We start from the raw sequence: 23,132 nt of genomic DNA, 5'->3' as shown, positions 1-23,132 counted from the left end.
AATAAAAAATACTTGATAATCCAAAACTCAGAAAAAAACATTGACACAAGGACAGCTAATTTTACTCTGCGGAGTACCTAACACAGCCGGTACCGTTCGTTATACATGGAATTACTTTCATTTGACTTGCCAAGATGATGTACGATTGTACAGGCTGTATGGCAATTTAACGTTAACTACACTATTGTGGCTTGTTGTCTCAAGCTGCACATGTTGCTTCGGGGCGCAAAAAAACTGAGCATATATGAGGAGAAATCAATGGCTTGTGCGTTATGTACATATGCACATACCATACAACAATTTGGGCTCGTAATTAGAACTTCCGGAATAATGTAGGCATGTGAGCAGTTACGCAGTTGCTCCGTAGGTCTTCTTCCAATTTGACATGTTACGTAGGCGCTATCGTACGTTATGTACATCCCATTTTATACTTTTTATACGCTGGGGATAATCTGTTTCTGGAGTTATGGACAGGCAGCGCAAATCAGTTACGTACATGTTTATACATCCAAATTTATGATCAATGGACTGTTTTACCCGGAAACTGGCTGTCAGATTCATATGACGGTATTCTTGTGTGAATTACAGGTATTTTTGCTGAGAGGGATAAACTGGCTGCAGTTCGAAGATACTTGCCGGAGAATATGACGACGCCGAAGAATGCGTCGACGAGTACATTAATTGTGGATGTAAATCCTTTCTCACCTAATGATCTCTTTTACAATGCCAATGCTGGTATGTTAATACGGTGTTTTTCTACGCACAATTTCCGTCGAAAGCTGTGAAACCAAAGGCTTGCCCTCGAAAGCAGAATTAACAATAATTACATAAATGCTAATTTTGAATCTTATAAGTTAATTTAAGTACACATGTGAAAGCTAATTTTCATAAATTTATTATATACCTGTAATTTGCTTTTTATGAAATTCAAAAGCATACAAACTATGCTTCCGGAAATGCCTACCAACTAACGGCAGTAGTCGTAACTTTCTGAATATATTAATCAATTTGACATACCCGCATTAACACTGTATCACAATTTCCCCTGCCTGGGAGGCGCAAAACGTCGTTTTTAACACGCGTATCGCTTAATCGTACTGACAATGAATGACTTTCTCCAGGGTGCCCTGGTATTCCCGAGAAAAAAGCTGTCTAATCGATCTGCTTACTTGCAAATCTTACGAAGATAATAAATTTAAAGGATTTCAGGCGCATGAAGCCGGTGTAGGGCAGTGTGATCTGCTTTGCCTTTTACCTAAATCCCGCGAAAATTTTTGACAAATCCTTTTTTTTACCACAAACGGATTTTTTCCTGTATAGTTCTTCAAGTGGGAAATAAAGAATCAGCTGTGAGAAAGTTCATAAAAACAGTGTACTTGCGCGAGTGACAGCTGCAATTGAATAACCGTCCGAGGACAGTTTGTAGGGCTGTGAAAAGCGGGAGATTAGCCCTGATTGGTCTAGCCGACACGGAGAGCTCCACCCAGCTGCGATGGTTCAGTCGGGCGCTGCACGTGCCGGTGATGATGCGCTCTTCGTACGACCAGCTGAATTATTCCTACGCGATGGCCCAAACACCCGACGGAGCCTACCACTTCAACGTCCAACCTTCGACCATCCGCGCGGTGATGGATATTATAACGCAGGGCCACAACTGGACCGAAGTCTTTTTTATCACCGATTCCAACTCCAGTTAGTGGGAAAAATTTAGCAACTGATGTATAATTTTTTGCACCAACAATATTACAGCTGACGACGAACTTATATATAGTTTTTATATATAAAACAAATTTATAATTATTATATCGAATTTAAGAAGTGTGCTGGTTGACTGGCATAAAACACACAGTACCATGACTTAATGAAGTATGAACCGTCCAGAATATTCGGCATAATAGCGGCTACTGTATAGTTTAGTTAGTCGCCGGCTCGCTTATTATGGTATAAAGAATGATAAACTCGTGTACATTTTTGTTCGTTTTATAATTGTTTTTTTTCATAATTATACAAAGAAAGTGATCAAGCCTGGGAAGTCTACCAGGAACACGCGAAACAACGCAAACTGGTGGCCAATTTTTCCCCTACGTTTTTCGAAATGAAGTCCATACCGGAAGCCGTGAAGTACATGACATCGACGATTTTGCGGACGCTGAAGAAGGAGGCCAGTAAAGACTGGCATATTATCTTCGATATGCCGGCGGCATCCGCCATGAATTTACTAAAGTCCCTGCTCAATAATGCCGCCGTCCGAGAGCGACATTTTCATTTTGTTTTCGCAGCACTGGTAACTATAACTGCTTTCGAAGCTTCGTATACAGTACATACATATATCGTCTCATAAATACCGGATTTCGTCTTTGCAAGGATTTCGAAGCCATCGATTTGCTCGTTCTACGCACAACGTACAGCAGTGTCACGGCACTGTCGATGGTCCCGAAGTTGTTTGACAACAAGATGTCGGATAACCATATTAAAACGGTACGTCGGGAGCGGAAGTTGCGCCGATGGAGTGAAAGTATTTATGGCGGACTGGCCTTTCTTATTTCAGACGGCGGATGCACTGGCGTCCGACGCCATTAACTTTGTTACAGCGGCGCTGTCCGAAAAGTCCACTGTGATGCCAACCAAATCCGTGGATTGCCGGGCTAGACCGTACGACGCTTGGGCGGACGGGAAGCTAGTTCGTCAATGGCTGCAAAGCGTAAGCACGTTAATGCCGATTTGTCTTGTACGGTAACGAGATTTTGATGGCGTTTGTTCCTACATTATTTTCAGCATAAAATATTCAACATTACAGACTAAATACTCTGGACTGACGGGAAATGTCGAGTTTGACCGGTCTGGAAATCGAAGAAACTACGAGTTCACCATTATGGAGATGAGAAATGGACAAGGAAATCTAACACAGGTATTGCAGATGTGGCTGATGAGTATCTCGTGAAACGATTTCTTTTTAGCCTTATAGATGTATGAAATTCATTTCATTTTATTATATGAAATAGCTGCTTATTATTTAAATAGTCACCAGTTGCTACTTTACGTTACTTTTATTTAGCGTAACTGAACTTTTATTTGTGTTGGCTCTGCCATCATAAAGCCTATGAATAATATGGTACTATGAAGCCTACGCATAGTATTCCTGCTTACAGAGAGGGACGTGGAACGATACGCATGGTTTGCAGTTCTTCAACCGTTCAGATACTAGTGACAGCCGGTCACTACGGGTCGTTGGCATGCTTGTAAGTGATTATGTTATTTATGTAATAAGATTATTTAAAAATGGCAACACTGGGTTAGTTTACTGCATCTATATGTACGTAGCGAAGATTGCACCTAGGCAAGGATCAACCCAGTGCGGGAAACCCCCTTTGAAAAACTTAATGCAAAAAATATTGTTGTATTTTATTTACGTACGCTGTTTGTTTACAAGACGGACAGATTTCTAATGATCGTCCCCTGCAATTCGACGCGGTATCGGAACCAAGAACGGCTAAGTTCGGTATCAAACCGCTCCGATGAATGTTACGTCGGCTACACTGTGGATTTCCTGCAGTATCTGAAAACCCTAACCAACCGTTCGATGGTGCTGCACCACAGTACAGACAAATATTTCTATGGGAATAAAATTGACGGCACTTGGACTGGGGCTGTGGGCGAAGTGCTGCGAAAGGTCAGCGCAGCACTGCATAACCTGCAACCGTATTTTTCGGAGCACTACTCCTTCTTAGTTTTTATGCAGTTCATAGCCAAGGAAAATTAGTTCCAGCGACCTTCATAACAATCTCGAATGTACATGCATTGTCACAAGTTGTAATCTTGTTGGTTATTAGGAAGCTGATTTCGCGCTGGGCGACCTAAGCATCCTCTCCGAGCGTGCTGAAGTTGTAGACTTCACGATTCCCTTTATCAGCGATGACTACGTCATCCTTATGAAACAGGAAGGCGAGAAAAAGAAGGGAATGTTCGGTTTTTTGGAGGCCTTTTCTTTAACGTTGTGGCTATCGATTCTGTTGGCGCTGATGGGGACATTCGTGGTCATTGTGTTTGTGGGCCGTATCACCTCGTCGGAGTGGTATCATATCAATGCCTGCGATCCTGACCAGTCGCAAGTGCTAAGGAATGATTTTACTGTGGAAGAAGCATTGGTAAGCTTTACGTGCTTCATCCATCATATGCCAATTACGCAGTCGGTAGCACTGCAATCGTTACCTTCCACACTTTGTAGTGGCTGGCTCTATCCACGCTGTTACAACAAGGACCCAATATCAAGCCCGGTTCCATAGCCACGAAAATTGCCGTTGGATCATGGTTTATTTGGGCGCTTATCGTCAGCCAAAGCTACACTGCTGCATTAGGTAGGTATATTGTTGAAGGAAATCACCCGCGTTTTAAAACCTGTATCCGCCAGTAAAAAAATGAGGAAAACTAGAGCGTTACCTGCGATAAAGCGTTAACTGTGGTTTAACAAACGCTTCAACGTGACCCGTAATAAGGGCCTGTGATTTAACAAACGCTTCAACGTGACCCGTAATAAGGGCATTATGACCCGTAATTTCGTCGCACCGCCAGACCCGGACCGCGTGCCCAAAACTTGTATCGTAAAAGATTTCGATCACACGATAAAACGTTTTCCTCGAACTTCTCAGGAAAGCGGTTGTTGCGCTAAAGCTGCACATGCGTGCGCCTCGCTTAAACGCCGAATTACTTGGTTGCTCATTTAGCAATAATAAGTGGCGAATAACGCCGAATACGGAATATTCTTAAATTGTGAAGTGTTGCTATTGGACGGAAAAGAAGTACTGTACAAAGTACATAAACTGTGACACCGTATAGCGTACAAGAGTAATAAGCAGCAAAATCATAACTAAATGTTTGTGGATCTGATGAACGTTGTGGACTTTTAAATTTGTTAGCAAAACTATACTCTGTACAGTTCAGTATTGCTACGCCATTTTTACATTGTAGCTGCATACTTCACCATTGACCGCATGCAGACGCCCATCCAGGCCATCGAAGAACTGGCGAACCAGATCGACATTGACTACGGCGTGCTGGAAGCCGATCAGGCGTCCGAATACTTCTTCAAACACGCCAAACAGGATGTCTTCCAGCGGATGAGCCTCAATATGAAGGAGCACAACAGTAAGGTGAAGTCCGTTGCGGAGGGTTTGCAGCGGGTGCGCCAGGGTGGTTACGCTTTCATCGGCCCGCGGACCGTACTGGAGTATGCCAATAACGGTTATCCCTGCGATACACGCATCATCGGACTGCCGTTGTTTAATTCCTTGTACGGTATTGCCGTGCGTTCGGGAGCACCGCTAAGAAAAACCTTAACCGAAGCAATTCTCACTCTGAATGACAACGGCATACTGAAGGAACTGGAAGCAATGTGGTTTAATCAAAGTCAGTCAATTTTTTCACTTTTCAGTTTTACTAACGCTCGCAGTTTGCAAAATTTTACCATGCTTATTTTTTGCTGCAGAACAGTGTCGCATTGAACAAAAAGAACAAGCGGTAAGGTCAAATTTAATTTGACGTTGCCACATCCTTGTACTTAAATTTTACGAGTAGTTGTGTTTTAATAAAATATTTACTTCGACTGAGCGCTTTTATTGACGATGTGTTGCTGTTAGGATCCCAATGAATTAAGCAAAATTAGTCCCAACCAAATGTTCGGCCTGTTCATCATACTTTCCGCAGGACTAACTATTGCCATGATTGTGGCCATTGCTGAATTCTTGTACCGGGGTCGAGAAAAATTTCGAAAACACAGAGTATGATAAGTTCCTTAAATCTAACTGGGATGCATATTATGATTATTATGAGATTATGACTTCCTTTTTTGCAGATTTCGATGGATCGTGTCCTACTCACGCGAAAGCGACCCAGGATATTTGGAACTTATAAAGGTCCACGGAGAGCCGCAACCAAAGTGCGAAATGGTTCCGCCAACAATCGTCCCCACAGGGAAGAAGAATAAACAACGAGAGGCAGCACTAGCGGTAGCATCGTACCGGCATCGAACCGGCAAAATCTGTGATTCATTGCGCATAGTCCAAATTTTACAAAATTAATTACTGGAGTTGTATTGTATCTAAACGCTATTATTCCTGTAATTGTGCACTTTCATCATATGGTTTTGGGTTGGAAATTAAAGACTCTCAGTGAAAAGAATGAATGTGGCGGTTATACGGATTATATGATTTATGGACAATAACGTGGTATTTGATGTTCACGGAAGCAAATGGCACGTTTCGCCCTCGAGCTAGAAAAACACTTCTAAAGTCGTCGGTTCACATATTGTAGCAAAAATCATGCGCACATTGTTGTTTGCGCTGGCGGTGCGTTGGGCCATCATAGTACATATTCTGGAGAACACTTGAGCCATTTAAACGGTATAGTGATGGTTCGTTATGCTCATCCGGTGTATTATCACGCTCAGCTTGTGCTTAATCTGGTGCTGGAATCACGGACATGGAGAGCGCATCAGTAAGCGAACTATGATAACTGACTTTGCAATAATATTTGTAAAAACCATTGTAAACTCTCCTGTAGGTATTTTCACCGAAAAAAATCAGGTATCGAAAATCGCATCTGTCTCGGCAAAGATTCACCAGAAAACCCTAAAGAGCGACTTACAAATTGATGTCAGTCCATTTTCGGACAGTGATCTCTTTTATAATGCCCACGCTGGTGAGACTGCACGGTTTTACAGCTAGATATCAAGTTCTGCTATTTCACGAGAAATACCGTTACACATCGCGGTTGACAGTCAGCTTAACAGAATCTGTCGTAGTTTGTAAAGCCTTTCGAAACGGGACATTGGCGCTAATTGGATTGGCTGATGCGGAGAGCTCCAATCAGCTGCGCTGGTACAGTCGAGCTCTGCACATCCCCTCTGTCATTCGCTCGTCGCATACGCAGATCAGTTATGCCGACACCCTCGCCGATCCCCCCCACGGATCGTATCATTTCGACATTCACCCGCAGACAATCTTTGCTGTTCTGGATATTATCTCGCACGGATACAACTGGACGGAAGCGTTCTACATTACTGACACCAATACAAGTTCGTAATTTAACGTAACCGGCAAAACCACTGGGACGCTTTTGCTTACATGCGGGAAAAATCGTCTGGCAGTTAAAAAGAAGCGTTCAAGTGTAAATTTTGCCAGTTGAATTTTGTGCACTTCACGATCTTGTGAACTGAACGAACGTCGATTTCGACCGGGACGGTTTTGCCGGATTTATATTTGTGTGCACAGTATGTAGCCCGGTAAAACCGTCTCCATACAAATATAACTCGTGAAAAACCGTCCGGGTCGAAATCGACTTCCGCTCTGTTCATAAGATCGAGAAGTGCAAATCATTAGATAAGGCGAAATTTTCGCCGGACGTTTTTTTTATTAACCGGTGGACGGTTTTTCCGGATTCACATGTGCACCCTCATTACGCAGTAGAACAGGCGTGACAGCCCAAGTGGTCGCGGGACATTTCGTCGTGAGACATTTAACCACACGTTTTTCGTCGCAGCCGCTAATTTGTTTTGAGACAACTCGTTTTGCACTCGTTTTGTTGTGCGGCATTTGATAGCGCGACTTTTGGGGAGTGGAAAAATAATCGACTGGTTTATGGCAACAAATAGTCATATGGCTATTTGCCATGAAAACGAGTTGTCCTTAAACGAAATGTCCGTAAAACCAAATGTCTCGCGACGACTTGTCGCGTAGCCAGAACACGAGTGCAATTACAGTTAAAACTGTCTCAATTTCATTCGAGATTTAGCCAAACAGAGCTTGAGGAGGAGCGGTGGTAATCAACTGTGGTGTGATGCGTTGCATTTCCAACAGAAAGCGATCAAGCCTGGGAAGTATACGTGAAGCACGCCAAAGCAAACAGCAACCCTAGTCGGTTGTATGCCACATTTTACCAAATACATTCCGTGGCACACGCTGTGGATTATATAACATCAACGGTACTGCGGGTGCCCATTCAGCCATGGCATATGATCCTGGACTTACCGGCACAGATGTCGGTGCGGTTAATTAACGAGTTCCTCAACAGCATCGCCGTGCGCGAACGCTATTTCCATTTTATTCTTGTATCGCTGGTAAGAGTGCACGGGCCAATGACCATAAAAAGCAAAGGATGCTGTCAATTTTAATTTTGTTTATCAGGACTTCGAAGTGGCCAATTTTCAAACACTCTACTCGACCTACAACAATCTGACAGCACTGTCGATGATACAAGACGCGGAGACGCAGAAAACCATCCGTGGAAGCAATATCGCCACGGTAAACGCCTTTATAATAAAGTTATAAAAAAATAATTCTAGCGAAGTGTTGTAGAAGTTTACGGTTTTGGCCGCGTCGTTTCCTGATCAATTACAGGATCTTTCTGCAGACAGAAGATGCACTGGCGTTTGACGCTATCAGCTTTGTCGCTACGGCATTGTCAGCCAATGCCAGCCTTCTGCCGAGTCGATCCATCAACTGCACTGCCACACCGTTTGACGTCTGGGAAAATGGAGATGCTACTCGTCAGCTGCTACAAAATGTAACACCGGCAATTCTAATGGGTCAACAACTTCGCGAAATTTCCGTTCTTATGTTTATTGCAGTATCAGTATACTGGCTTAACTGGAAAGCTGGAATTCGATAAATTTGGCAATCGGAAAAATTACAAACTCGACATTATGGAGATGAACAAGGGCGGGAGATTTGTGAAGGTACGTTTAATCGTCGCAAATCCCACGGTTAAGCTGATAAAGTGTTATATGAACTGCACTAGTATTATTTTACTACTACCGGGTAAGTATCGAATTTATACTGTACAGAAAGGAATCTGGAGCGATGTTAGTGGAACGCAATTTCAAAACTCCAAAGACGAAAGTGACAACCTCCCGTTACGAGTTATTGGAATAACGGTTAATATGCTTTTCGCGCTGCTGAAGATGCAGCGACATTCAGTAAACGCCTTTTTCTTTACTAGGCTCCCCGATTTCTTATGACGGTCCCCTGTAACTCGACCGAGTACGAGAACAAAACCCCAACACCTTCCCATCCCGCTGAGTGCTTTGTGGGATACATTGCCGATTTTGTGCGCGAATTAGGAGCCGTAACGAATCTGTCCCTCAAACTCCATACTGGCAAGACGAAAAGTTACTACGGATCCAAGATCAACGGGTCCTGGACCGGGGCGATTGGGGAAATATTGCGAAAGGTCACATTTTGTAGCACCTTACAATAGCATAAATGGAGTTTTCTTAAAGACAGTGTGTAACACAGGAAGCGGATTTGGCCATTGGGGATTTGAGTGTCACGTCGGATCGGGCGGCCGTTGTGGATTTCACCATCCCTTTCTTACACGATGACTACTTAGTGCTAATGAAGAAAGAACAACAGGAGCCGCAGGATATTTTCAGCTTTTTATTGCCTTTCTCGAGGAATTTGTGGCTGGCCATTATCTTGGCGATCCTGGGCACGTATGTGGTCATTTTCTTCGTCGGCCGCATCGGGCCCTCGGAGTGGCATCATGCCGAGCATCCCGATCCCGATGAGGCGGAGGGTGTCACCAATGAGTTTACGTCCGAGGAGTCTTTGGTACAAAATAGGTGCAACAGCTGCTTTATGATCGTCCGCCGTATATGTTTATTTTTGTAGTGGTTTACTCTTGCTACGTTGCTGCAACAAGGCCCCAACATCGGACCCCGGTCGATGGCGACGAAAATTGCCGTTGCCGCGTGGTTTGTTTGGGTACTGATTATCAGCCAAACATACACCGCTAACCTGGGTAGGTTGACGATAATTACCGTATACATGTACAACGCATTTGGATTTGTTAAGTGAAATGGTCCGGTACATAGCATCGGTATCAATTGCCTATTACCATAATACTAGGACCATTTTGCACAGCCTTTTACTGAAGTTAAAAAAGAGTTTTAAAATGTGTGCGACTCGTGTTGTAAATGTGTTTTAAAATTGAAAACGTGAATACTAATTTTCGTGAAGATTCGTTTCCATAATCGGTTTTACTGAAAAACCATGCCTTTTAAAAAAAAGTTTCAAGGAGACCAGGATATTAACGGGACTTATGGTGAGCGATTACGCATTTAAGCTATTCGTTAATATTGATTTTACGAAACCGAACCTTGTGGAATATTAACGGATGCCGTGTTGCTATCGAGAAAACAGCGCCACATAGAAGTCAAAAAAAACCATATCGTTGCAGCCGCGTTTCTAACCATCAATCGTCTAACCTCTCCCATCCAGTCGATCCGCGATCTGGCCATCCAGACCGACATCCGCTATGGAACACTGACCGGTGACCATGCGGCCGCTAATTTCTTTGCCAACAGCGATGTAGATACCTACATACGCATGCGGATCTTCATGATCCAGTACAACACCGCGGTGAAAAACGTCCAGGAAGGTGTGACCAAAGTGCGAGAGGGAAATTTTGCGTTCATCTCACAAAAGACGGTGATCGACTACGCGAACAGTGGACCGCCCTGCGATACGCGTATTGTGGGACTGCCGCTGTTCGCCACCGACTACGCTATTGCGGTGCGCTCGGGGTCCCCGCTTCGGAAAAAGTTCTCGGAGGCTATTCTTAAGCTGAATGAAAATGGCATATTGAGAGAAATTGAGGCTACATGGTTTAGCCAGCGTTAGTAATTAGAATTCGTGCTATGGATCCATCCTCTTACTATGCTCGAACAATATTGATTGCTTTCTTTTAGCAGAAGACTGTAAAGCCATAAACAGGGAAGAGGAAAAAGTAAGGAGACATAACTACTCATGATAGATCAATACAGTTTTTTTTCGTAATGTTTATCTGGAGCCTCAGTTGTTGTTAGCAATTCCTGTACGTTTTGCACAAATGTTTAGGAGGCCAAAGAGTTGAACCGTTTAACACCGCGCCAGCTAACGGGATTATTTATCATCCTAGCCGGCGGATTGGCTATCGCGTTAGTTTTTGCGATTTGTCAAAACCTCTGCTGCCACAAGAAATTCAGAGCCTACAAAGTGCGTACAATAATGATAGCGTTGGGTACTCCCTAACGTTTAGTAATTTGCCGGTTTGCAGATATCCATGCAGACTGTATTGCTCACGGAAAGAAGAACCGGAACGAGTGAAGAACTACGTAAAACTATTTTGCGCCGAACGACTCGCCAACGACCGTCTGACGCTACTTCCATGGAGATGCCGGTTCTTAGACCAGATTAACGCCCCAACATACATAGCTCATTACTGTGATAAACGTGTTATTGAACAAATTCGCCTGTAATTCCGCTGCTTTCTTTTCATTCAGCAGTGCTGAAAATGCTACGCTCTGGAAGCATGCAAAATTCAGTGGTTATGCAACTAAGAAATCAAATAAATCCGTCGGTTGTCGAACTCGCTTATACCGCAGTCGAATGTATTGAGAATCCTTTTACCATTAATTATAACGATGGATGTGCACAGACCACAGAATCGATTATCGTGGACAACAGTAGCTGAGGGCGATCCAACCGATTACAGAGCAAATAAATCAGTAAAGCCATCGTAAATTTCTCAAAGTAGTCTTACTTAATGTACCAGCCTATGTGTAACTTTTAAGGTGGTAAGATTTCGCATACTGAAAGTACAGTACTGCATGGCGGTCGCCCTTAGGCACAGAGCAGAATTATCAAAAGCCTAAAAATTTGGCATTAATGATTACGCTACACCAACGTATTGTTAGGATTTTCATTCAAGTAGTAGTTTTGTACACGTGTGTAAGGAATACTTTATACGGCACTAGCTGTCAAAAGACTCAAAACAGCACAAATGCATTCCTGGTAACACTGCTAGAAAAGCTGCTAGTCATGCTTTCCTGGTCGTTTACCATCTGCGCTCTCTGGTGGTCCTTATTTCGGCATCACGGTTACGGACAGCGCATCAGTACGTAATCCGATGGATACGTAAAAATTGTGTCTTGATTCTCATAATAATCATTTGCAGACGTTTTCGCCGAAAAGAATGATCTGGCTGGTGTAGCGGCCGACGTGCAGGAAATCAGTAAAGTTCTACAAAGCGGTTTACCTGTGGATACTAGTCTCTTCTCGGCTAAGGACGCTTTCTATAATGCAAACACGGGTGCGTAAAATATCCTAACTTCCTCGTCGTAGAAGAATCGAAAAGATGGAATGGTCTCAATGCGAGTGCTGATCAGTGTGTAGAGCCTTAAGAAACGGGACGTTGGCGCTGATTGGTTTGGCGGACACGGAGAGCTCCAATCAGCTGGGCTGGTACAGTCGTGCGCTGCACATTCCCGTGGTGATTCGCTCGTCGTACGATCCGCTGGGCTTCTCCGATGAACCGATTGGGCCGTACCATTTCAATGTCCGACCATCAACGATTCACGCTGTCTTGGATGTCATTACGCAAGGCTACAGTTGGACAGAGGCATTTTACATTACGGATTCCAATACCAGTTAGTGACTCACTCATTTCCGCCTGAATTCTGTACTTCTGCGCAAACCGAATGCTAAAGCACGTAGAAGGCTTTTCAGTCCTAATAAGTAGAATCAAAACCTAAATACAGAAGACATGTTTTCTGTCATAAGAGAGCGTTCAAGCCTGGGAAGCGTACAACCGTCAAGCCCAACTGCGCAGCATCCCCAACAAACTATACGGAATGTTCTTCCAAGGCGGGTCACTGGTCAGTGCGACAGAATACATTACCACCACGATCCTTCGGAGACCGATCAAGGAATGGCGGATGATTCTTGATCTACCGACTAATATGTCAATAGCTTTGATTACTGCTATACTACGTAACGGAGCCGTTCGAGAACGGCATTTCCATTTCGTCTTAACAGCACTGGTAAGAGGATCACATCGCCTAACCAGTTTTTTTGTACTGTATACATTTTTACCTTTCATTGTCAGGATACTGAAGGGGCAGATTTTCGAATTATTCACTCTTCTGTCAGCAGTCTAACGGTACTGTCGATGATGGAAAAAGATCAAACTTCCAGCGCACACAGACATGTAGTTACGGTAAGTGGAAGTTTGCCGTAATGCCATCGTCGCAATAAGTTAGCGTGGTATTTTCTAGACTGCCGACGCGCTAGCCTACGACGCCATTGGTTTCGTCATGTCAGCGTTGAGAAACAGTTCCATTAACACAAAATCACTGGATTGCCGCGCTATGCCGTACAACGTTTGGGCGGAAGGAAGCCGTGTTCATCAGCTACTACTGAATGTGGGTACTTTAGCGTTTTCCTTTTAACCAATTTCAATTCACCGAATACTCGTGCAGACACACTACACTGGACTGACTGGGAAGCTGGAATTTGACAAACTTGGCAACAGAAGAAACTACAAACTGAATATACTGCAGATGCGATTTGGAGCGCCTTTCATAAATGTACATAAAAGATTGCTTAACTGTTTGAAACCCATAGGGATATGCGACACAAAAAAGTGTTTACCTGCTTCAAGCCATTTTAGAGGGGAACATGGAGCGATATAGACAGATTACACTTTTTACCGCTACCAAACACAACGCTCAAGCGAACTTTACGAATTGTCGGGATACTTGTAAGCATCTTACGTGAAATAGTAGAAGAATCTTTGATAATTAAACAGCATGTGCGATTTATGATGTTTCCATTAGGCGGAGAGGTTTCTAATGGTTGTACCATGCGACACCACAACATATCGCCATGTTGTGCGGAAAGAAGTTACCACAGATGACAGCGAGTGTTACGCCGGTTTCGTGGTGGATTTAATCCTGCAGCTGACAGCGTTGACAAACTACACCTTCACTTTACACCATAATTCGGGCAAGCTACCGTACGGGAACAAGGTGGACGGCAGGTGGACCGGAGCAATTGGAGAAGTTTTGCGTAAGGTGTGCATTTTATCAACAAGATATAGCAGCTGCTGATGTAATATTGCGATTCTCAAGCTCATAGTCCCGGAAAATCTAAGGCTGAACAATTATATTGAGCTACTTTATTGCAACAATGACCTTTTTATTGCAGGAAGCTGACATGATCGTTGCTGATTTGAGTACGACGTCCGATCGTGAGCAGGTCGTCGATTTTACGCTTCCGTTCATGAACGACGATTATTATATTCTGATTAGAAAAGAAGAAACGATCGACCTGGGTATATTCAGTTTCCTGCGACCGTTTTCTTTAACCTTATGGCTAGCAATCCTGCTGGCTATTGTGGGAACTTTCGTGGTCATCTTTTTTGGGGGACGCATTGGACCGTCCGAGTGGCACCTGACAGAACCTTGCGATCCCGAAAACGATGACGGGATTTTCAATGATTACACTGTGGAGGAATCACTGGTAAACCAGAATTATAATATTTACGCTTGGGCACGTCGCTGCCTGCTATTTTCTTGCGAAATTCAACGTGCTGCAGTTCTGAGTACTGTAACAGTTTTGCCTTGGTTGTAGTGGTTCACCATAGCTACTTTGTTGCAACAAGGACCCAACATCGAACCGCGCTCCGTAGCCACCAAGATTGCTGTCGGATCATGGTTTATCTGGGTTCTCATCGTCAGCCAAACCTACACGGCAAAGCTGGGTTAGTGAGTAAAAAACTGAAATTCTCTTGAAAACACATTAGCTACCACAGTTTTTCTAAACAATAATCTTTTTTACTTTTGACGATATTGTTCACGCAAAAAATCTTCACGCAGATACCCGAGAAATAACAATTCCTGAAACATATGTGTGTGATTTGCGAAGCTTAACTGCTATCCTTACTGTAGCCGCTTTTCTGACCATCGACCGAATGAAATCCTCAATTCAAACCGCGGACGACCTGTCTAACAGCGACACCGTCCAGTATGGATATATGAAGATGGACTACGCAGCCAGCAATTTTTTCCAACACACACAAGAGAACCTTTACCAGCGAATGCAGATCGCCATGGTCGAATATGGTACGATTTTCGAAGATTTTGATTCTGTGATGGCAAAGGTGCGCCAGGGCAGTTTCGCCATCATTGGACCAAAGACCATGGTCGGATATATCAACAACGGACGACCATGTGATACCCGATTGTTGGGACTTCCGTTGTTCACCTCCAGCTACGCCCTGGCAATGTCGACGGGGTCGCCGTTGCGCAAAGAGTTCTCCGAGGCCGTTGTACGGCTAAAAGAACACGGCGTGATGAAACAGCTGGAAAGCACGTGGTTTGGCCGGACTACGAGTACGATGACATACCCTGTGAAAACCTACTGGTTACGTATTCAAAGTATTTTGCAGATGAATGTCGAGACGAGGATGAAGACCAAGATCATCAAGCGGTAAAACTGGAGACAAAATTATCGGGGACACCGTAGAGATTTATTCCAGTAGTCCGAGAACCTCATGAATATTGATTGCTATTTTCCGTATTTATTGTATAAGCAATGGAACTTCATCTGTATGTTAACGCTGGTTTTTTTAGAATCCCGATGAGCTGAGCAAGCTGAATCCGCACGAAATGACCGGTTTATTTATTGTTCTGGCTGCCGGCTTAGGGCTTGCTCTGGTTGTGGCTTTTTGTGAATACCTGTGCAAAGGACGTCAGGAGTTTCGTCATCATGGTGTACGTAATCACACTATGTATAACTACACCATCTACGTAAATATGACGTGATTACAAAGTCCTAATAATATAGGTATCTATGGGTCAACTTCTCCTAACCGAGCGCCGGCCCAAAAGCCATGTTGCAACTTCTACACATTCGGCCAAAGCCACACCGGCTTCACGCGGTCAAGAAATCATTCAATAGAAGCGTGGAGATATATGTTTCGTTTCTGTTGACATTGAACTGTCATGCATTTCCAAGTGTCTTTCAATGGATTAAGTTGTGGTTATTAAATTATGCAGACTGATTTAATAAATAATCAGTTTGACAGTACGTTTGACATGTTGATACTGCTTTTACGGCTAATTACGAAGCAGGAGGCAGGCTATTACCGTAAAGATTTTCCGGTTGGGGTCATAATTCAGAACGTCAATCTGTGGCGGTTATTTTTTATACGTATACTACATGTGTGCAGCTTTGCAGTGTAACGACAAGTACTTCTTTATATTATACTGTACAGACACAATATGCACAATCCATATGAAGCTCTGTATAAAATCGCAATGTACAGAATAACTCAACCGGCTGAAACAAACAAAATACAGTTTAGTACACCCTGTTTGTCGATAAGTTTTGTCGAAAGGTAATTACTTGAAAACAACGGCAAAGCCATTACCGACAGCATTGCTAAAGTGGATTTGCTTAATCGTCTATATTATTTTTTCGCTACCAATACTCACTTCCAAAGCAAACTGTTCAAGCTGCAAGCGGCATCATTTTGTCCTATACTTGTATATGGGAGTCCATACTGTTTTCTTACCTGGCCTACGGGCTTTAAAGTGCAGCAAGTACAGTAAACAATAACTCAGTATTATATTCGGCATTAATATTATATCCACTCTTTATATCACATTTTAAAGAATATTCTGTACTGATAGGCGATGACACGAGCACCAGGTATTTAACCTCGCGGCGATCTAGCTCATGCTGCTTTTCTTTTAGTTCGCGTAAATAAATGATTTGCACGAATTAACGCACTGTTAAGTAGTGTGTACATGTACAATCTGACTAAATGAGGAGGCTACGGTCTATGTTAAAAAGCCTGCGAACAGCCTTTTTTGCCCGCTGAGGCTGATTGATCAATGCAGCCTCTCTGCTGTGACTATAAATAGACCGAAGACAGCGGATTCCAGTGCTGCTAAAAGCGCAAGCTGAATGCTGCCTCGCTGTATCGATCGATCGGCACATGTGCGTGTGAGTGGGTTAATCCGCTCGCATTCACTTACACACGTATGAGTGTGGCCGTCTGTGCGCGTACGAGCTGTACAAACCGGTTTTCGCTGTCTTCGCTAGAACGCACACCCTAAACCCGTAGCTTCCTTTCTTGCTCGCATTGTATCGTGGACTACCCAGTAGGCTTTCCTCTAGAGTAGACGGTATTAGTTGCTGTTCGGGGTTATTTACGTTGCAGAATATTCATACAATCAACCGCCATTTAAATTTTTACTGCTTATTCGGATTCCTGACATTATTCATCTGTGGTGGAAAAAGGGATGTGGATAAACGGATGGTACTACTTTTGGATGTTAATAATCTAAACTGTTGTCAGTGTTCATTACGTTCAGCAGAGAAAAAAACTAGCGAAGGACGGAAATACCTTTCGGCTGAATCAACACATGTGCGGCTGCTGTAATTTGCTTACTGACAAATATTCTTCCCTTGAAGCATATTGCGAAAAATGCTGGTAATTACTGGAGCTGATTGTACGGTCGGCAATCGCAAGATTCACAGCCGAATTTGGATAATATTATAAGGATCTGGCGCTCGCTGCGATGAAGCCGAATCCCTGGATTAATTATCTTTGGCTGTGCGCTATCATTATTTTTCCTTCCGCGTTGAGTGTACCCCGTATTGGTACGTACTCTCTCGAACATTTAGTTGAACCCTTTGCATTTCGTGTATGAAATTCGGGTGTCAATATGTACTATCTGTCTGCTTAAAATATTTGGCTGCTGCAGCTCTCTTCGTGGGGGATGATGTCATTGAAGCGCCGGTGGTATTAAGTCAGCTGGCTTACAACGGGACACTTGTCGATGAGAATATTTCGTTTGTGAACCTGTCGGAGAAAGACCAATTCTACAATGCTAATCAAAGTATGTCAACATATTAATTTTCAGTTCAGCAAAATTTTACATAGTCTTTTAAGACCCTATACCACAATATTCTAACATCCATATTAATTGTAAACCGCGTCGTTGCAGCTATTAAGAAAACAAAACAGGATGCCGTTCGGCGTTCGTTGCCTGAACGAAACCATCGCATGTGCAATTTTCCTTTAGTAATATTTTTTTATAAAAATTTTTTTAATTATTTATGAAAATATTAACACAATTTTACCAACAAAATGTGTATGCGTTGTATAATTTTTTTCCTGTATTGACTATTTGTTTGTGAACAGTCTGCAGCGCCCTGCGCAACGGGACGTGGATCATGGTGGCCCTCACGAACCCAGACGTGGCGGCGCAACTGCAATGGTACAGCCAGGCCATGCATGTCCCTCTGGTCATGATGTCGTCCTTCTACCGGCCCGTCTTCCTGGATTCCGACGACCTAGTCAAGCCGGCACCGGCCCCTTCTTTCCAGCTCAATATGCGCCCGCCCACGATGCGCGCCGTCATCGATCTCGCTACCAAGGTGTACAAATGGGAATATGCGCTCTATGTCACCGACTCCAATAAGAGTAATCCCTGTTACAATTACTAGAGATATTTAAATTCTGGTTGTGGTCGTTGAGCGTGTTTTACGCTGTTTCTGCAGAACTGGATCAGGCGTTGAGTCTATACTATGCGCACACCCAGACCGGTGCCCTGGACAATTTTTATTTGTCCTTTTACCTAGCGCACTCCTCCGAATGGACCGTTAATTATCTGCTCAATTCTATTCTGCTGGAAGGTATAAAAGAATGGCGCATTATACTTGACACTCCGTCGTCGCAGGCCAGTGAGATCATGCGCAGCTTGCTAAGCAGTGATACGGTCCGGCAACGGAAATTCCACTTTATCCTGGCTGCTCTGGTACGAATCACTTTCAACTTTTTCTCTCATTTTTGTCCAACTATGTACTGTATACAGCTATGTACAGTATGTACTGTACTGTACAAATCTTATAAAAATTACAAGTTATAAAAAAACTTTTATAAAAAAACTTTCCAGAAAGAACGCTAACAGTGCCAAGTAGACGATTAAACAATTAGGCGTGCTACGCAAACAGATTATCGGCATTACCCAGTTTTCTGTTGTTTTTTGCAATAAAGGACTTTGAGAACAGCAACTTCGGCATCCTGCAGTACACATCCAACAGTCTGACCTGTTTGACCTTAATCGACAAGAAAGACATCCAGTATAACAAAACCAGCCAAGGTGACGGAAAAACAATGACGGTACTGTGGCACGCTTCCAGTTACATTCCAGCTGCAAAATATTGGAGACTTTTACAGCACGAATATATAACGTTAAGAGAAATACGTGGACAATTTTAACAGACTCTCCTGGCATTGGCCATGGATTCCATCGATCTGGCACATGCGGCAGTCCAACAGGTCGCTAATGATCCGCCATCCGTACAGTCACTGGACTGCACAGCACTGCCGTACAACACCTGGTACGATGGAGAGCAAATGCTCAAAACACTGCGTCAGGTACGGTAATTACTGTTGCTGGTCGGGTGCTTGCGACTTGCACGCCACTGACTTATCTTGTGAAGTAATGAAGGCATTAGCCACAGGTTTTACACTAGAAAGACACTAGAAATACTAGAAATCATACACGGCAAGACACTAGAAATCATATACGGCAATCCGCAAATCTTAGAAGGAACAAATACACCAGAATTGTGCATTATCACATTTTCGTCCATCGCTATCAGTAGTTAAGGGGAGTGGCCCGGTACATGCTACCATATTCGTGTACATGCACGAAAACTTTTACTTTCGCGCACTTCCAAACACTTTTTTATTTCGGTTTATGACATTCTGTAGCCAGAAGATTTTTATACACTGGTGTGAAAACCGTTTGTGCGCGCAACATCCGGTTCGGGAGTTATGGCTGTTAGAAAATTCCAGAAAGTTTAAATGCGTTCTGGTGACCAAAAGTCTCATTATAGCTCAAATTTTGCGCGTAAATGCACATAACCACGAAGAACGTTTTTACACCGATCCACTGTTCTAGCATGTTTTTCCAATTTTAAAATGAATTTCAAAAATTTTAAAATTCATTTTAAAATTGGAAAAAAATCATGGAAGTCTGGATCGGTATAAAAACGATCTTCATGGCTATGTGCATTTACGTGCAAAATTTGAGGGAGATCGGTCCATAATGAGACTTTTGGTACACCTGAACGCATGTAAGCTTTTTGGAATGTTCTAGCAGCCTTAATTCCCGAACCGGATGTTGCGCGCACAAACGGTTTTCACGCCAGTGTTTACAAATCTTCTGGCTACAAAACGGCATAAACCGAAACAAAAATGTGTTTGGGAGTGCGCGAAAGTGGAAGTTTTCGTGCATGTACACAAATTTGGTACCATGTACCGGGCCACTTCCCTTAAATGCCTTTGTACATATCTGACTGCGGAACATTTCTTAGACGTCGGTGGACAAATTAACGGGTCCGACGGAGTTCGACGAGGGCGGCTACCGCAAGGAATACGAGCTGAATATTGTCGAGATGCTGAACGGCGGCGAAATGTCCCAGGTAATAAATGCAATATCTTTTTCTCGTGGATCTTTATTATAACAGTTTATTTATCCAGATTGGTACGTGGAACGACACCTTCGGATTGCACATAACCAAAAACAAGAAAGCAGATGAAAAGAACAGTACCATACGTGTTGTCGGATTCTATGTAATCCAGTTCAAACTGACCAGCATACACAGACAGGTTTAAATACAGCCGCTGCTTGACCACAGATGGATCAGTTCCTCAACGTGGCTCCCTGCAACCACTCGACCGTTACACAAAGACCCATCAAGGACCCGGACGCGGTGCAGGCGGTGATCGGAAGAAATGTCACCGGATTGTGCTATGAAGGATATAGTGTGGATCTGCTGGACTATTTAGAGAAGGATCTCAAGAAATTTTACGACTATAACTTTGTCTTCCACATGTCCAAGGACAATGAGTACGGGAGGAAACTGGATAATGGGACATGGATCGGTGGTGTTGCTGAAATAATACACGGTGTATGTAAAAATGTCAAGTACCACTGGTGAGCGTTAAACCGTGTCTTTGTATCACAGACAGCCGATATGACCATTGGCGATCTGAGCATAATCTCCGAGCGGGAAGCCGTGGTGGACTTTACCATTCCCTTTATGAACGATGCCTACGTGGTTATGATGAAGACGGTTACCGGCCGGCAGGTGCGCATGTTCAGCTTTCTGGATCCGTTCTCCTGGACTCTGTGGCTGTCCATTGGACTGGCCCTGATGATCACCTTCCTGATCATCTTTATTGTTGGGCGCATTGCGCCGTCAGAATGGCATCTGTCCAATCGCTGCGATCCCCGCGCGACCAATGGCCTGGTCAACGAGTACACAGCCGAAGAATCACTGGTACGTACAGTAAATGCAGATACTCAAATTTATTAAGTAATAAAACACACAACCTATACTTTGAAAATAATACAATTCTGTGAGCCAGTGAAAGCTTCCACGGTACGCTATTAGCTAATGTACAGATAAATAAAAGAAGAAGTGCCTTGATTTTCTATTTCTCTGCTACTGGATAAAATTTTACGGTTTAGGGAGACTTTGATACAAAAACGCTGTGTTATTTGAAATGTCAGATGAAACGATTTGTAGTGGTTTACAATTGCGACGCTTCTGCAACAAGGACCCAACATTGAGCCAAGGTACTGCACACCACCTGCATGGAAGAAACCGTCTCTATAATGCTGTGTTTGCTGTCTAGAGCCGTTGCGACGAAAATCGCGGTTGCTGCCTGGTTTGCCTGGTCCATGATCGTGGTGGCGACCTACACCGCCAATCTAGGTGAATTCTATACCTGTGTATGTACATTAATACCGCTCATCTAAAAGCCTAACCGAATGTTGGTATACAGCGGCTTTCCTCACGGTCAATCGCATGACCTCGCCCATCCAGACCATCGACGACCTGGCCTATCAGGATCCCACCAAAGTGGAGTATGGCTACGATATCCTCAACGTGGCCTCGGCGCATTTCTTCAATGTGTCCAAACAGAAAGTCTACCAGACCATGTATAGCAACATGCTGTCGCATCCCGACTGGATCACCGGGGACCAGAAGAACGGGACGGAGCGGGTGCGCCAGGGGGGCTACGCTTACATTGCGCCGCGCAGCTATGTGGATTTTGTCAACAGCGGCAAACCCTGCGATACCATGACACTGGGACTACCGTTATTCTACGATAATTACGCCATTGCCGTGGCGCGAGACTCCATTTACCGCAAGATCTTCTCAGAATCGCTGCTGCGCTTAAACGAGAATGGGATTCTCAAAATGCTGGAGACCCGGTGGTTTTCCCGCGAAATGAACGGTACGATTTGAAATTGTTTAGACAGGGAACAAAAACCACATTACTACAGCTTTGGGGCGCCAACCGTAATCCCGCCAAAAGTGACCTTTTATTTGATAGCCAGTTTGTATAACATTAAGCTAGCACCGGTACGCACTATTGAAATGATTGCAAAATTAACGGAAATTTATTTTGCTTGCAGATGAATGTCGCGCTCAAAGGGAGAAGGACAGTAAAGCGGTATGAATATGATTTCAACCAAAGGTACTTCCTGTGTAATACGTTAAGTAACTCCAGCGTTATCCGTGTATGTAGGATTCCAGTGATCTGAGTTCACTGAGCCCGATGGATTTGACCGGCTTATTTATAATCTTAGCCGGTGGACTGCTGATATCCTTAATAGTGGCTATTGGGGAATTCCTCTATCGCGGGCGTGCCAAATTCCGCGCGTACAATGTACGCAAAATTTCGATCGTCTTTTAAATGCATACGATACAGAAAGTAATGGCTATGCTCTTTGCCGTAGATATCGCTGGATAGTGTGCTACTGCTTTTGGGCAAACACGATCAGCCCAAACGGCCACTTCCGCTACCACCCATTTCCGTACTTAATGGACGTTTACGGAATGGTTGGAGGAGAGGAACGCAGGATTCGACGCAGAGTGATACGAAACTATAGGATGTTCAACACTTCCAGTTAAATGCTGCAGCCGGATGCATTATACAGCAAGATCTGCCGGCAAACTTGATGCTCAATTGTTATCTGAAAAATACTACAACGAGATCGCTTTTGTTTAGTTATTTATTTTAGGGAGAATGTATCTCCAGGTTCTTTACACCAAAATTGCGTATTTCCATTGCAATTAAGTGGCATAGCTTGCAAATGGCTGTGGTGAACGTTGTTAAGTTTGTATTTGTTTGTTGACTGGGATGGGAAAGGCATAAAAACCAATAATAATAACATAGGTAGCTGATGAATTTTAAAATTTCTGTCCGCTGGAAAGCAGTAC

At 43.6% G+C, this 23,132-nt stretch overlaps 4 protein-coding genes across 6 annotated transcripts; all 4 read left to right on the top strand.

Moving 5' to 3' along the window:
- The first annotated feature begins 275 nt into the window (after nt 1–275).
- Nucleotides 276–6,174, top strand: LOC129595187 (glutamate receptor-like). Its single transcript, XM_055492114.1, has 15 exons — nt 276–487; nt 589–735; nt 1,420–1,692; nt 2,013–2,284; nt 2,365–2,478; nt 2,549–2,701; nt 2,798–2,908; nt 3,150–3,239; nt 3,431–3,670; nt 3,831–4,145; nt 4,226–4,355; nt 4,966–5,403; nt 5,483–5,514; nt 5,634–5,774; nt 5,849–6,174. The coding sequence occupies exons 1-15, from the start codon at nt 412–414 to the stop codon at nt 5,978–5,980; spliced, it is 2,664 nt and encodes an 887-aa protein (XP_055348089.1). The 5' UTR covers nt 276–411; the 3' UTR covers nt 5,981–6,174.
- A 166-nt stretch (nt 6,175–6,340) lies between these two features.
- LOC129595174 (glutamate receptor-like) lies at nt 6,341–11,400 on the top strand. 3 transcript variants are annotated; one of them, XM_055492093.1, is made up of 15 exons: nt 6,341–6,489; nt 6,556–6,693; nt 6,797–7,069; nt 7,851–8,110; nt 8,178–8,294; nt 8,404–8,556; nt 8,621–8,728; nt 8,837–8,926; nt 8,992–9,222; nt 9,288–9,602; nt 9,663–9,792; nt 10,231–10,668; nt 10,745–10,779; nt 10,890–11,027; nt 11,089–11,400. In XM_055492093.1, the coding sequence occupies exons 1-15, from the start codon at nt 6,414–6,416 to the stop codon at nt 11,227–11,229; spliced, it is 2,643 nt and encodes an 880-aa protein (XP_055348068.1). In that variant the 5' UTR covers nt 6,341–6,413; the 3' UTR covers nt 11,230–11,400. The 3 variants fall into 3 exon arrangements, with proteins under 3 accessions (XP_055348068.1, XP_055348067.1, XP_055348069.1); XM_055492092.1 differs by having other exon boundaries at nt 10,742–10,779; XM_055492094.1 differs by lacking the exon at nt 11,089–11,400 and having other exon boundaries at nt 10,231–10,565.
- Nucleotides 11,401–11,722: 322 nt separating this feature from the next.
- Nucleotides 11,723–15,892, top strand: LOC129595222 (glutamate receptor-like). Its single transcript, XM_055492150.1, has 15 exons — nt 11,723–11,928; nt 11,989–12,123; nt 12,200–12,460; nt 12,594–12,853; nt 12,919–13,029; nt 13,088–13,234; nt 13,292–13,399; nt 13,483–13,572; nt 13,649–13,885; nt 14,019–14,333; nt 14,445–14,574; nt 14,762–15,205; nt 15,262–15,302; nt 15,446–15,586; nt 15,660–15,892. Exons 1-15 carry the CDS (start codon nt 11,853–11,855, stop codon nt 15,771–15,773), a joined length of 2,610 nt encoding a protein of 869 aa, XP_055348125.1. The 5' UTR covers nt 11,723–11,852; the 3' UTR covers nt 15,774–15,892.
- A 1,011-nt stretch (nt 15,893–16,903) lies between these two features.
- LOC129595158 (glutamate receptor-like) lies at nt 16,904–23,091 on the top strand. The gene is made up of 16 exons (XM_055492075.1): nt 16,904–17,483; nt 17,588–17,722; nt 18,028–18,309; nt 18,387–18,643; nt 18,883–19,008; nt 19,111–19,266; nt 20,211–20,318; nt 20,377–20,469; nt 20,535–20,807; nt 20,865–21,179; nt 21,429–21,478; nt 21,538–21,617; nt 21,688–22,143; nt 22,325–22,362; nt 22,438–22,578; nt 22,649–23,091. The coding sequence occupies exons 1-16, from the start codon at nt 17,402–17,404 to the stop codon at nt 22,799–22,801; spliced, it is 2,745 nt and encodes a 914-aa protein (XP_055348050.1). The 5' UTR covers nt 16,904–17,401; the 3' UTR covers nt 22,802–23,091.
- Nucleotides 23,092–23,132: the final 41 nt, after the last annotated feature.

This window comes from Paramacrobiotus metropolitanus, unplaced genomic scaffold (genome assembly GCF_019649055.1).
Source record: "Paramacrobiotus metropolitanus isolate TYO unplaced genomic scaffold, Prichtersi_v1.0 Parri_scaffold0000075, whole genome shotgun sequence".
Lineage (NCBI taxonomy): Eukaryota > Metazoa > Tardigrada > Eutardigrada > Parachela > Macrobiotidae > Paramacrobiotus > Paramacrobiotus metropolitanus.
The sequence above is the reverse complement of the archived record's forward strand: the minus strand, read 5'-3'. Positions and strand labels throughout refer to the sequence as shown.

Excerpts from the sequence above, each read along its gene's own strand:
- LOC129595174 (XM_055492092.1), top strand. The coding sequence starts at position 6,414 with ATGCTCATCCGGTGTATTATCACGCTCAGCTTGTGCTTAATCTGGTGC. Across the intron at positions 7,070-7,850 it reads CATTACTGACACCAATACAA|AAAGCGATCAAGCCTGGGAA; the intron begins GTTCGTAATTTA and ends CATTTCCAACAG. Across the intron at positions 8,927-8,991 it reads TACGAGTTATTGGAATAACG|GCTCCCCGATTTCTTATGAC; the intron begins GTTAATATGCTT and ends TTTCTTTACTAG.
- LOC129595222 (XM_055492150.1), top strand. The coding sequence starts at position 11,853 with ATGCTTTCCTGGTCGTTTACCATCTGCGCTCTCTGGTGGTCCTTATTT. Across the intron at positions 12,461-12,593 it reads CATTACGGATTCCAATACCA|AGAGCGTTCAAGCCTGGGAA; the intron begins GTTAGTGACTCA and ends TTCTGTCATAAG. Across the intron at positions 13,400-13,482 it reads TTGGAGCGCCTTTCATAAAT|AGGGGAACATGGAGCGATAT; the intron begins GTACATAAAAGA and ends AAGCCATTTTAG.
- LOC129595158 (XM_055492075.1), top strand. The coding sequence starts at position 17,402 with ATGAAGCCGAATCCCTGGATTAATTATCTTTGGCTGTGCGCTATCATT. Across the intron at positions 20,319-20,376 it reads ACGGCGGCGAAATGTCCCAG|ATTGGTACGTGGAACGACAC; the intron begins GTAATAAATGCA and ends TTATTTATCCAG. Across the intron at positions 21,180-21,428 it reads ACACAGCCGAAGAATCACTG|TGGTTTACAATTGCGACGCT; the intron begins GTACGTACAGTA and ends AACGATTTGTAG.
- LOC129595187 (XM_055492114.1), top strand. The coding sequence starts at position 412 with ATGTACATCCCATTTTATACTTTTTATACGCTGGGGATAATCTGTTTC. Across the intron at positions 3,240-3,430 it reads TACGGGTCGTTGGCATGCTT|ACGGACAGATTTCTAATGAT; the intron begins GTAAGTGATTAT and ends TTTGTTTACAAG. Across the intron at positions 5,404-5,482 it reads AGCAATGTGGTTTAATCAAA|AACAGTGTCGCATTGAACAA; the intron begins GTCAGTCAATTT and ends TTTTTGCTGCAG.